We start from the raw sequence: 13,097 nt of genomic DNA on the forward strand, positions 1-13,097 counted from the left end.
GTAGTGCAGTACCTTCTGTGACCCTGGATACAGTGAGGATAAATACACTTTAATAGATACATATTGTACTCTATACTAAAAAAAAAAACCAAAGGAAATCCTACCAGGATCTTAACTGCAGTCTCTCTCCTTCTGGTCTAGCTCATCACTGCAGTGGTAACGAAGAACTGGAAAGAGATTGTGCAGTCTTGTGATCTGCAGAATTGGAGAGAGGCTTTGGCTGCAGTGCTCACTTATGCCAGGCCAGATGAGTTTGCAGCCCTTTGTGGTAAGGATACTTTACAGACTGGATGTCACTTATTCCACTTACAGCAAAACTGCACTTTGCCAGATTGTTTTCCTTCAAGTAAACTATTGTAATGCCTTTATAGATAGCTTCTTTGATGGATAATACAGTTCTTTGGTCCTGTTGCAGAAGAGGAGGGGAACCCCTGGGGTGCTGTCTTCCCAGTACGTTCCCTGATTGTCTAAGCACAGAACCCAGACCCTTGCATGTAGCTGTGTCCTGGCATCGCCTGTGTAGTGCACGGCTGCTGGTCTCTTACTGTTTTCAGATGGATAACAGTGATGTTTATGTGATAAATGTTTCAGCCAAGGGACCAGTGTCTTGGAGTGTGTGTGGAACACAAGTGGAAATGTGTTCAGGAAGCACTTCACTCTTATTTCCTATGAGCAAATTTAACTTATTGGAAGGAGTCTTTTTTCACAGGCAGTGTGTGTGACTGCCCTTGTGTTGCATGGCAGACAGCTGGCTGGGTTTTTAACCCCGAGGGAAGTTATATTGCCAATAGGTGTGTATCTGACATCCTGTGCCTCTCAGACACCAGCCATGGTGTCTGGGGAGCTGTATAACTCACTTTCCACACCTTGACCTGGAGCAGTACTGGGGATTTGTCGCTTACAGTTGCAGCGTCCAGTTGTGCTCCTGAAGTGAGAGACTGCAAAAAATGGGTGGCAGAGAGGAGACTCAAACCCTGGCCTCTTGTCCTTTGTCAAGTTGGCAGATGGGCTGTCCTTTCTGATGTCTCAGGATTACAGGCATTTGGCAAGTTCTTGCTGCCATGACAGTAACTGCCTCTGAAATGGCCTGGGCTCCCATGAGATTGTCTGTGTGGGATATCAGAGTATATCCTCACCAGTGGAACCCCTAGGCAATATCCTTTCTCCAATGCTCTGAGTAGACACAACAGGCATTGCAGGCTTCCTCTGCCTTGGCAATGATGGAGGGATTACCCAGGTGATTCATCAGTGTCTTCTTTGTTCATGTTTTTCCTAGACCTCCTGGGTAACAGGCTGGAGAACGAGGGGGACAGCCTTCTGCAGACACAGGCTTGTCTCTGTTATATCTGTGCTGGCAATGTGGAAAAACTTGTTGCTTGTTGGACCAAAGCTCAGGATGGAAACAGCCCCTTGTCCCTTCAGGTTGGTAATTCTGTAAGAAAGATGTTGGAAGTCATGCACTGCAATCATTCTACACTTAAATGATCTAGTATAGAGCTTTGGTGCTGTCATAGATGCATGCGTCTCAGGATGCCAGGCTTTTCATTCTGGAATGGGTGGCTTTCACAGAAATAACATAAGGTATGGTATTGGGAAATGTGTCATGAATCACAATGGCCCTTGTCTGCTCTGTTCTTTGGGTAATTGTGCTAATATGCTGCTTGTATTAAAAGGTAGTTGTAGGGCTTAGGGGGTTTTGGTAACAAAGGAGCAGCTTTGAATGCTTGTATCTTTTGCAATAAGGGAATTCTTGGATATTTTTGCTTTTGAAAGAGATGTCATGGATGTTCAGGACAAGAAATCTAATGAATTAGAGTTAAATCTGGAGATAATTGCTCATGTTAGGAATGTTCTCATGAGAGTTTTCTTTAGGGGGTTGCACATACATGCTTTGGTTTCCAGCGGTGAAAATATATTGCATATAGCAAGTATCTTGGGGGAATAGGATTGATGGCAGTGAGATGAAGCAATTATGGAATCATTTATTTTATACTATAATCTTAGGTTTTTCCATCTGTTCAGGGCCTTTGAAGGACCAGTTTTAGAAAGTACTTACCATAATGTTACCTGGTAGTGCTGTGAGTCTCTCTGTAGTTAATTGAAGGAACTGGAATATATGTGAGCTTTGCTTCACGTTATTAACTTCCCTCAGTTTTGAATTATCAAAATTACTTTCTAGTCTCTTGATTTTGAGGGCTCTGTTTCTACATTTACCTTTCAGCTGAATTTGCATTTTGATTTCATGGCTTTGCTTGCTGAGACACTAAAATTGAAAAATATTGTTGGTGTCATTATCAGGCTGCTTGTTTACCATGATGTGGAAGTGCTGAAACTTGTAGAAGCTGCTGCTTTGAATTGTTTTTTTTGCATTTTTTGAAGTACTGATTTGTTGGGGAAAAAACAAAAATGTATTATTGAGCAGTCAGTAAACTGCCCTTATTAGTGATGTGTGGTTGGAATCCTGTGTGTCAGACACTCTCACTAGATCTATTACAAGATTTTAAAGAGGGATTGCATGTTAATACTGGCAAATGAATATTTGTAGTATCTTCCAATAAAATGCAGTGAAAATAAGAAAACCATGAGAGAACTGACCAGGAAATGTTCCTGGAATTTAGTACTACGAGAAAACCCAACCAAGACCAGCTCTGGTATTTGGGGATGTGCAAGGAAGGCACAGATATGGAGTATTCCTGGTGAATACCAGGAAAACCATTTTTGCAGTAACAACTGGAAGACCATGGACAACCTCTCCCAAGGAGCTGTGAGATCTTTTTGATTAACATAGTGAAGAAGTGACTTACTAAAACACTGCAAATGAATGTGCAGGACCCTAGCACTAATAGCAGTGATTGGGCACGATGTTTCTCTTCACTCTCATGTCTCTCACCAGATATTGTTATGAAAGCATACTCTTTTGGTGAACATGCTCAGTGCTCATAGGGCTTTCAAATCCTGATTAATAAAAGCAGTACTTTTGGCTTTGGACTCCACCCAATGTTTTTGGTTTTGGTTTCTTCTTTCTCTTCCAGGATTTAATAGAGAAAGTTGTAATCCTGCGCAAAGCTGTGCAGCTCACCCAGGCTGTGGACCCAAATGCTGTGGGGGCCCTTTTGGCTGAGAAGATGAGTCAGTATGCCAACCTTCTGGCTGCCCAGGGCAGCATTGCTGCAGCTTTGACTTTCCTTCCTGCAAACACCAACCAGGTACAGGCCATTTAGGTGTTTAACTCCCTCTCTCTGTGAGCAAGTGTGCTTCAAGCAAATGTCTGTATATGTAGGTAGCCAGCAGGACTGCCATTCGAAATGCACCTTGGGATGTGACAGACTGTTTCTCCGCTCCCTGTGTTGGCCTCTCTGAGCTGGCAGAAGTACATGGGTTTGTTCTTCTCCCTCTTCATTTCACACCCTTGTCCTTGCAGCTAGTGGCTGCCAAAGGGGCAGCTGTCTCTCCTGCAAGCCAGACACAGTGAAATATATACCTTGACACTTGGTTGTTTTCTTCTGATTTCTCATCTTCAGTCAGCTGCTATTCTTCATTGGCAGGCTATCTTGGGAATAATGGAGCCCAAGATAGGAGGCAAGCAGTTCTAGTGGCCCCATGTCTCAGGCAGAAAGGGCTTATTCCAATCAAATAGCCAGAGCAAGCTTCTGAGAGAGCTCATCACTATGTGGCCAGTCAGCCTCTTGATGTGATGCACTGGGTGACAGGCAATGCAGTTAACCTTCCTTCCCTGTCCTTTTCTGATTGCAGCCAAACATCATGCAGTTACGAGACCGGCTTTGCAGAGCCCAAGGGGAGCTTCCACAGGGACAGGAGTTCATCAAAGCACCATATGAGAGACAGCCCATGCCCAAAGGACGAGCTGGCCCTGTGGCTGGACAGATGCAAGGGCCCCAGGCTCCAGCTCAGCAGTATTACCAACAGGTAAATGGCTTTTGGCAGTCAGTGAGGAACATGGTGTTTGAGTTCTGGAGAGTGATGGGATAGAGGAATTTGTCTTTCTCTTGATATGAACTGGAGCAATATGACATGCCTCTGCTGAGAGCCTTGTGGTGGAAGTCATTGGTGCTGCTTTTCAATCAGTACAGTTGGCATCCTTTACTCCTTATCTGGAAACATCTGTTAAACACCTTGTCAAGTAGCCTGCTTCTGAAGATCAGGCGTTTTCCCCCCTTTGTTTGAAAATGTGCTTCAGTGCCAGAAATGACTGTGGGAGAGCTCTGCAGGATTTTTCTGTGCTTGCACTTTAGTTCCTGATGTTGTCCTGTCCCTGCAGACCTTGGGCTGCTCACTGGCCTCTTCTGGGGCTGTTGTGTTTTCTCCTCCCAGCTTTGGTGTTGGCTGCAGAAGCAGCCGAGCAGTGGCAATAGCAAACTGCGGGCATGTTTCAGCAGTCATGGGTCCAACCTACTATGAAAACACCTTCCCAGCTGGGCATAAGGTGGCATAGGCATGGGCCAGGGTGGGATAGAAGTGGGAAACTGACCTAGGCTGAGAGTGATCTGCTTGAGAAGAAACACCTGGTGAGTATGGGACTAAAAAGGGAGCTGGAGGCTGTGCAGGGGGGAAGAGGAGAAACAGAGGAGGCAGATGCCCTGGTTTTATCTGTAGCTTGAGGGTGACATTGCACCAGACCACACTGGCACATCAGAGTGTGGTACAGTGGGCAGCCCTGACTGTGTGAATGTTTGAGGACCATCACCAAGTCTGTAATCCCTCAGCACAGAGCTGGAGCTCATCTGGCCATGCTTTACACAGGAGCTCTGGGCTAGGCTTTCCTGAGAGCAGAGCTGTGTTAGTGTTGCTGGTGTTTTCCTTATGCAGAGGAGATTGGCACAAGCAGAAGCATGTTGCTGTCAGTGCTGCCTTTCAAACACTGCCTGCCAGAAAAATGGGGCAGGAGAGAAGAAGAACTGAAAAGCTAGGGGGTTGGACTTTGTTCTCTCCCTCTTAATGTTAAGAAGACATCCCTGAAACAACCACAGAAGAGGGAACTGCCCATTTAAAATGCATCAGTGTTATTGAGAGGAAGAGATGCCTTTAGCTTCTCTTCAGGGTGTTCACAAGGTAGTTTTCAGAAGGGACAAAGCCTTCGTCCTGTTCATGCCAGATTACCTTGCTAACACCATTGCGTATAACTCTAAATGCATCATTGTCAATAACTACTGTTTCCTGCATCTGTTGCCTTCCTCCTTGTAACTGGTGAATTTCCTTGAGAAGCAATGCTGCACTTCCCGTTTGGCTGTGGAAAATAGCAACTGTCCTGTAGGTGACAATGCCTTTTGAGCCGGAGTTCCCTCTCCTACTGCTGTTTCAGGAATGCCTGAAGCTATTATTCTGAGCAAGCCCTGCTCATTTATAAAAGGCTGGGTGTATCACAACCCCACAAGCACACTGTGAGTGTGAGTTACCTCTGTGTTCTTGGCTTTCCAGGGAGCTCATGCTCGGCAGGAAAGGCTTGAAAGAGACAAGTGCTGTGTCAGGTGCCCAGCAGTATGCTGGTGAACCAGAAGAGAAAGAAATTATATATTTGAGGAAGTGCATACACAGGGCTTGTTCAAGCATGAGGCAGCCTTTTTTAAATTGCTATCTGAAATAGGACCATGTACTTAAAACTTAGTTTCCTTTCAGCAAAGTTTTTGAACCTTCTTTTTCATCTGAAAAAAAACAGGCATGCAAGGGTATGGAAGAGTCTTCTAGATGAATCCAGTGATGACTTATGCAGACATTAACAGTGGTTGTTGTACAGCTGACTGCACCATCAGTCCAGCACTGTAAAGGGCTTAGAGACAGATATACTGAAGTCAGCTGGGCCAGCCAGGACTTTAGGTCACAGCTTTCCCTCTGTCTGCATTCCATTGTCAGGCTCCTGACCCTCACTGTGCATGCCAGGCACGGCACATCTTCTCCTTGCTTGGGAATGTCACAGGCATAGGAGGTTCCTGTCTGATTGGAAAGGTAGTAGTGGTCATATGGAACTGAAAGGCTTTGGAGTGGAAAAGAAGTAAGGTAGAGGAAAGTTGCTGTGAGAGACTGCCTGGGAAGCAGTTAGCATTAAGATGTTTGTGCATGTGCAAGAGTTGAATATCGACTTTTAACCTTTTTTTAATTAATCTAAAGCTCAATCTAAACTGACTGCTTTTGTGTGAGGCAGTACGTTTGAACTTAATATGGAGCTTCCGACTGTGGTTAGCAATGCTCGGTGTCCTGCAGTAGTCTCAGGGGAGCTTCCGCCATAGGAAGGTGTGATGAAAGAGGCAGAACTGGCTCACTGGCACGTGTAACCCTGCACTTGCTCCACAGCCTGTTGTAGCTGCGTCTCTGCTGTGCTTCGTCTTCACTCTGCAACTCACTTCAGTTCCAGCGCACAGTGATTTCATCTGTCTTGAATGCACTTTTCCTTCTTCCCCTGAGATTTTATGGCTGTGCTGCAAGTGCCAGCATGCAGACCTCTTAGTGTCACTTCTTTGCATATCATTCTGTTGAAACCCTTTAGAGTTATTTTATTGTTTTGTTTTCCATGATTGGTATTTCTTTGTTCGATTCAGGTTAGAATTGCCCCTACTGTCACTACCTGGAGTAACAAAACTCCTACTGCCTTTCCCAGCCATCCTCCTGCAGGCTGTCCCTCTGACACACAGGTATAACCTTCATTATTCCTCTCTGAGCCCCTGATCTACCCCAGTATGTCCCCTGCTGTAGTCTGTGTGCTTGACACAGTCTGATATGGACAGATGGAAAGAGCAGCTTCCACGTGGTTTTGCTCCTCTATGTCTCTTTTTCACCAATGCCCAGATGAGTGGCTCTGCGAAGCCTTGGGTGGGAGGTCAGTGTGACCTGAGCCCCCTCAGCCCTTGCCTTACACTGGATGGTGTGGTAATATTTTTCTTTTCCCTCTTTCCCATGGAAATTAGAAGATTCAGAGTTAATGTTTAAGTTTTTTGGTTGAAAGTTGTGGATGGCAGAGCACTCTCAGACTGCTTGAATAACAGGCAGTGCTGGCAAGGACCTCTTCCTTGTGCAGGAAGGTATGTGCTGCCCTGCTGCTGCTGAAGTCACTGCACATACAGGCTGTGCTTTCAGTGTTACGCTGAGCACCCTAAGGCACTGGGGTGGTTGGAGGCATTTGTCCCTGTGCTGGTGGTTCTTCCAGGGAATGTGGTTTCAGACCTTGAAATGTGAACTGATCATTTTGTTACAGTTCTGTTTCACATTGCATTGCCATTGCTGACTAAATCTTATCTTACCCTACCCTTTTTTCCTGCAATCTTTTTCTACAGGGAGACAACCCACCTCCGCCAGGGTTTATCATGCCAGGTGCCATTAACCCCAACATGCCACCTCAGCAAGCCACATCTGACAATTACAGCATGTACTCACAAGCAGGGACCCGGCCAACGTATCCACAGAGTGAGTAACAGCAGCTCCCTTCTCCCTCCTACCCAGATGGGTCAGCCACTGATGAGGTTGCATTTACTTGGGGGTAGCCAAGTTGGAGATGGAAGTGTTCAAACCATGCCAGTTCCACATTTCTTGGGTGGGAAGCTCCTGAGATAGTATCTGGGGCTTGTTGTTTCTTGGTGGGGTGCAGCCATCAGGCACCCTCTGTCAGACCTTGTCTCCTCTGCTGAGGGGTCCACCCATGGCTCTTAGACTCACTCCTCAGCTGGCCCTTCCCAAGGGTGTGTTGGGATCAGAATCCCCTTAGTGTGAGTCCTGAAGAAGCAGTATGGGCCTTGCAAAGAGTGACCCAACTCATTTGTGTGTGTCTGGGCCATCCATTTCTCACTGGGATTCCATGAAGATGGGAAGAAGGATGAGGAGGGAAGGGCAGTAGTAGAGGTGGGTGAGGAAGGGAGTAGAGTACTGACTGTACACTCAAAGCAGGAGACTGAAAGTACAGGCACCAGGGAGGAATAAACGGGCATAGTTGAGCAGAGAAGAGGCCGTGAAGTTAACTAAGCTGCAGGGGCCCACGGTGAAAGGCTGTGAGCTTGAATTCACTTCCAGAGGCTGCTGTTCACTTCTTTGGCCTAGGCTTTTGCTTTTTGCAAACCGGGGGTGGGTGTTTCTCTTCACTGAGAGGCACCGTGAGGATTGTAGTGGTCCAGAAAACAGCCAGAGCATCAGCATTCATGTGCCCCAGTCTCAACCCAAGTGGCATGGTGGGTCTGGACAGAAGAGTTTGTGAGGTAGAATGGGATTCCTTGCTCTGGCACCCCACTCCCAGTGCAGGCTGAGGTTTTGAGCAGTTCTGTAAGTACAGGCAGAGTTGTGGGAGACAGATTTGGGTGGGCAGGTAAGTGGTTTGAGGGGGAAGGGGCAAGAAGAGAGGAGAGTCAGGTGGAGAAGGAAGCAGAGACAGATGAAACTTGCTCCTCTTATGAACTCACTGACTAAATGCCTTTTCTCCCTGTTTGTAGCATATCAGGCCGCACAGCAGTACTCCCGTGGAGCAGGGGAACTAGCTCTCTATCAGCCTCAGCAGCCTACTGTTGCCCCTGCTTCAGCTTCTTACCCAAACCCTGCTCCTAATACCACCCCTCCTTACCCGCCCTCTGCCCCTGCCCATTTCATGTACTCCCCACTGTATCCCAGGCAGCCCCAACCCTCCCCAACAGGCTTGAATCCCTCTTCCTTCCCTCTTCCTCCTTCGGGTGCATCCTTTCAGCTTGGCAGGCCGGGACCTCCAGCAACTTCTGTGGCTAATGCATTACCTACTGGACCAACAGGTACTCTGCCTGCAACCAGTGACCTTCCTGCATCCCAGAGAACAGGTCTGCGCTTGGACAGGGGTGGGCAGGCAGGGAGGGGGGACGGGGTTTGCTTCACTACTCACTCAAATATGCACCTTTTCCTTGTGAATGCTCCGTACCAAGTTTTCTTTTGCTTAGAGGTCAAGTTAAAGCATTTCTAAACCACATCATCTTCCTTGTGAATCTAGCAATGATATAGCTGTGTTGCTGCATGAGCACTTGCTGAGCAGCGCAAGCATTCATTTTTCTCTTGCGAGTCAGACCTTACCACAAACTCAGAGCTTTTCATAGCATCATAGAATGGTTTGAGTTGGAAGGGACCTTAAATCTCATCCAGTTCCAACCCCGCTACCATGGGCAGGTGCACCTTCCATGAGACCAGGTTGCTCAAAGCCCCATCCAGTCTGGCCTTGAACACTGCCAGGGACGATGCAGACACAAGCTTCTCTGGGCAGCCTGTGCCAGTGTCTCACCACCCTCAGTAAAGAATTTCTTCCTAATATCTAACCTAATTCTCCCCTCTTTCAGTTTAATGCCATTCCCTCTTGTCCTGTTGTTACATGTCTTTGTAAAAAGTCCCTCTCCAGCTTTGTTGTAGGCCCCTTCATAGGAGAGGTGCTCCAACCCTGTGATCATCTTCATGGCCTTTCTCTGCACTCACTCAAGCAAGTCCACATCCCTCTTGTCTTGGGAGCCCCAGAGCTGAATGTAGTACTGCAGGTGGGGTCTCACCAAAGCAGAGTAGAGGGGAGAATCACCTGTTCATGCTCCTTTTGAGATGGATTTTTGACCACTTTTTACTTTTGATTGTAACTTTTGACTTGCCCAAGACAGGGTGCTACAGCATTGTTTTGTTATGAGGCTGTCATATACTGTGGGTGGATGGTGGCACAGTTTTAAACTTGTGAGGCTGGTGTCAAAACCTATGTGGCTGAAGAGTAAAATACAGAAATTAGCAAGTTTTCCTCATTGCTGCAGAGAAGTTGATGCCAATTCTCCTTGCAGAACAACTTTGAAATGAGATTTGTCCCTGTGTCCCTCGTTTGTGCTTCACATTTCAAGCCAAGGGTTGGCAGCATTTTTAATTCTAATAGCATTTCCTGTGGCATCAGCTCCCACTATTATTTTCCTAACCACTTAGTGTGATGGGCTATAATGTAGCTGTGAATGCCTTAAAAGATAGGAAGAAGTGATCTAGAAATGCTTTTACATGTCTCTTTCCTCAATATTAATTAAAAGCATGTGTGTGTGGCTGACACAAGAGCATGTTTGAGCACGCATGGTGAGAGAGCATGCACTGAGGTGGGGCTCAGTATCTCCTTGTGACTGCCTGGATGTGTAACTGCCTTTGCAATGGGACAGTGACCTTGCTTATGATGACAAACCTGCCTCTTCACTTAGTGGTCTCTGAAACAACAGTTTTGCATATGTCAGACTGTATGAGCAGTACTTTTCTAAACCTGCCCGTAAACATACTTCGCATTTGGGTGATCCAGTTGGAGAGCTGCGTTCCAGATTTGGAAAGGAGGGAGTAGAGGAATATTAGGCAGGATTTGAGGGATGTTCCAGAGGTGCTGACTGCTGACAGGCCCTAAGGACCCCACTGTGACTCCCTGTCTTACTTTAAGTCTGCTAGAGGTGATGCAGTGCAGAAAAGGCATATTACCTTTGTCTTTGTCTTGGCAGCAGCAGCAGTCCTGTGAGTTCTGCTGGCATCTGTAAGAGTGGGAGCCCTCACCTCTCCAGCATTACCTACAGACAGGCAGACTCTCTTTTCCCCACTCTGTTTGCAGAGAAAAAGGGTGTTTTGCTCTGTCAAAAGATAGAGAGGACTGGTATAGCGCAGCTGCCAGAGCTGCTAGTAGAAGATCTTTCAGCTCCATCCTGCAGCCAGATTCAGTGTCCTCTCTGTTCTTGGAGATGCTGTACTGTGGTCTCTCCTGACCCTGTGGTATGAGGCATGTCTAACTTGTTTCTCTAAACCAGAGGAATTTTTATATTGGACAGAGGAAGAGATGTTGGATAGGGTTCTAAGCCTGGGGCATGAAGGAGCACATTACAATGCAGACAGCATAGCTTCTGCACCTGCAAGGAACAAGAAAATTGTTCCTTCTTGGACATTTTACTACTTGTGTCACTGGCAGGCACTTCAGATCTGTCACTTGCTGGGTTTCCTGTGTTAACATTGAGGTGATACAGTCCATGCAGCGTACTCAAAAGTGGGTGAAGGTCTGTACTCCAAACAGTAGAAATTAGGGACACAGGGAATTGAAGCAGTTGTTGCCCATGTTGCCTTCCTAGATTTCCTTTCAAAATTAGAAGTTGCTCATACCAGGCTTTTTGAGAGCTATCAGTGCTGCCTATGCCCTTCCCAGCAGTGGGGGTGAGAAGGTGGCCAGTGCAAACTGTCAGACCTTCAGGAACCCAAACTTTTGTCGTTGCCTCTTATTCCTGGCAAACACCAGCCTTGCACTGAAATGCAGAGGTGTGGACTCCAGGGCACAGTGAGGTGCTGAGGCCAGATGGTTTATGCAAGTGGGCTATTGGCTTGCAAATTCTGCCTGCAGCTGGATAGCTATGGAAAAAAAGAGGTACCTAAAGAGCACACTGTCCTTTAGATCACACTTGTCAAGAAAACAAAACAAGAAGGAAAAAAATGTGCTTTGTAAATGCAGAAATGACAGTGTACATGCTTAATATGATTAACCATCAGCATATTCTCCAGAGTAGCTGCACTGCTTAGTGAAGGATGCCTTAGCATGAGATTCCATAGAACCACAGAAATCTGCAGCCAGAAGTAGACAGTGATCTCACCTTAACTCTGGGTGTTGCAGTACAGAGTGTATAGTGATGCTGATCTTGGCTTTGAAGTGGTGTGCTTTTGGGTGTGGTAATGATCTAATCTGGGAACATCATGTTTCACTTTGCAAATGTGATTCATTTCAAGGTGGAGATAAGGGAGGACAGAAAAAAGATCTCAAATTGAAGTCTTGAAAAGCACCTGATCTTTGAACTAGCTTGGATTTAAAGATGCACTTAGAAATGGTTGTATAAACATGTTTATTGCAAACGCATATAACATCAGAATTTTAAGCTGTGCTTGGAGCTCCAGTAGGCCGGAAAAGCCCACGTTTCATTTTCAACCTATCTCACTTTGTCTTGTGAACCTGCTGCCAAGGGAGTTCTAATTTTCAGTCTTGAATCTTGTTTGAAATTGTGATAGAGCATTTCTGAGCTAGGGGAAGGGTTTGCACTATATGTGCATCAGTCCAGCCCCAGCGATGGGAGTTATCTCATCCCCAAAGTTGTTTCCTATGAAATGGCAAAGGCTTTATTTGCTGCACTTTGCTGTTTGGATTTGTTGCTCAGTCTGAGCAGGCAGTGTGTCTTTTCACATGCGAATAAAGCTGCTGTGTGAACACACAGCTTGTTATTCTACTGGGCTGGATGCAGTCAAGAGCGCACCTTGATTTGGGAGAATACTTGGCATCCACCTTGAGTTCAAGTACTTTAAGCATCTCCTGAAAAGCTTTCTGGAGTGGTAAAATGATGGTGAGAAGATTGTTGCTAAGAGTAATGATCTGTTGTCTGCGCTGCCTGGTAGGAATAGAAAATATGAACACCAGAAGAGGTAAGAAAGTGGGCCAAGACTCTGCAAGATTTCTTAGGAACAACCAGAAACACAGATTTACAGCATGGAAGGACCAACAGGCTTGTTTTCACAGAAGGCAGACAAAAACAATTCCCCAGGGTGGTTTGGACAAATGACATGTCTCAAAACTGGCATTGTAATTAGGTTAGGTGCTTTTCCCCATGACTTCTCGTGCTTATGGAAACTAAATTGCTCATCATAAGCTACAGACCAGTTGTTTTGTTATTTCTGAAGAACATCTCTGGTTTAGTTCTTTTTGCATTTTATCTGCAGAAAACTCACCAACTCAAGACCAGGCCTCTCCTTTCACAGGTGAACTAGGTACCACCTAACCTGAACATAATTACAGCCACTACCTGAAATTAATTGAACAGGCATCAATAATGCACATGTTCTTCAGAGAACATGAAGTGTGCAATGCTGTTTGCCAATTAGACTTTAATAAAATCCATTTTTAATTCCTTAATTAAAACTAATAACAACAGATCTGGAGTTTTTAACCACAGAAATAAATGCTGCATTTCCTTTTTTAAAGTAAATTATCCCAGGAAATTCACAGCAGTAACAGTCTGGGAGATTTTCTTAACATGTTGCCACCATCAGCACTGCAGAAACTAGACTTACTGTATCAGAAATACTCTGGGATATTCTGGATAGGTAGGAACCTAACTGTTGGCAGAGGGCAG

At 45.9% G+C, this 13,097-nt stretch overlaps 1 protein-coding gene across 19 annotated transcripts in view; it reads left to right on the plus strand.

Annotated features, from left to right (window-relative positions):
* The window catches only part of SEC31A (SEC31 homolog A, COPII coat complex component), a 43,987-nt gene that overhangs the window by 21,900 nt on the left and 8,990 nt on the right, over positions 1–13,097 (plus strand). For 3 of the 19 annotated variants that reach the window (XM_062633939.1, XM_062633945.1, XM_062633940.1), the window contains 8 exons: positions 142–268; positions 1,277–1,422; positions 3,033–3,206; positions 3,754–3,927; positions 6,552–6,644; positions 7,284–7,413; positions 8,427–8,780; positions 12,685–12,732. In XM_062633939.1, the coding sequence (XP_062489923.1) occupies positions 142–268; positions 1,277–1,422; positions 3,033–3,206; positions 3,754–3,927; positions 6,552–6,644; positions 7,284–7,413; positions 8,427–8,780; positions 12,685–12,732 (1,246 nt within the window). The remainder of the gene's footprint in view (positions 1–141; positions 269–1,276; positions 1,423–3,032; positions 3,207–3,753; positions 3,928–6,551; positions 6,645–7,283; positions 7,414–8,426; positions 8,781–12,684; positions 12,733–13,097) is intronic. The other 16 variants (XM_062633949.1, XM_062633952.1, XM_062633951.1 and 13 more) reach the window with 14 other exon arrangements.

The sequence above is a fragment of the Pezoporus occidentalis genome, unplaced genomic scaffold, assembly GCF_034315485.1.
Source record: "Pezoporus occidentalis ecotype Australia unplaced genomic scaffold, CSIRO_AGI_Poc_V1 ctg409, whole genome shotgun sequence".
Lineage (NCBI taxonomy): Eukaryota > Metazoa > Chordata > Aves > Psittaciformes > Psittacidae > Pezoporus > Pezoporus occidentalis.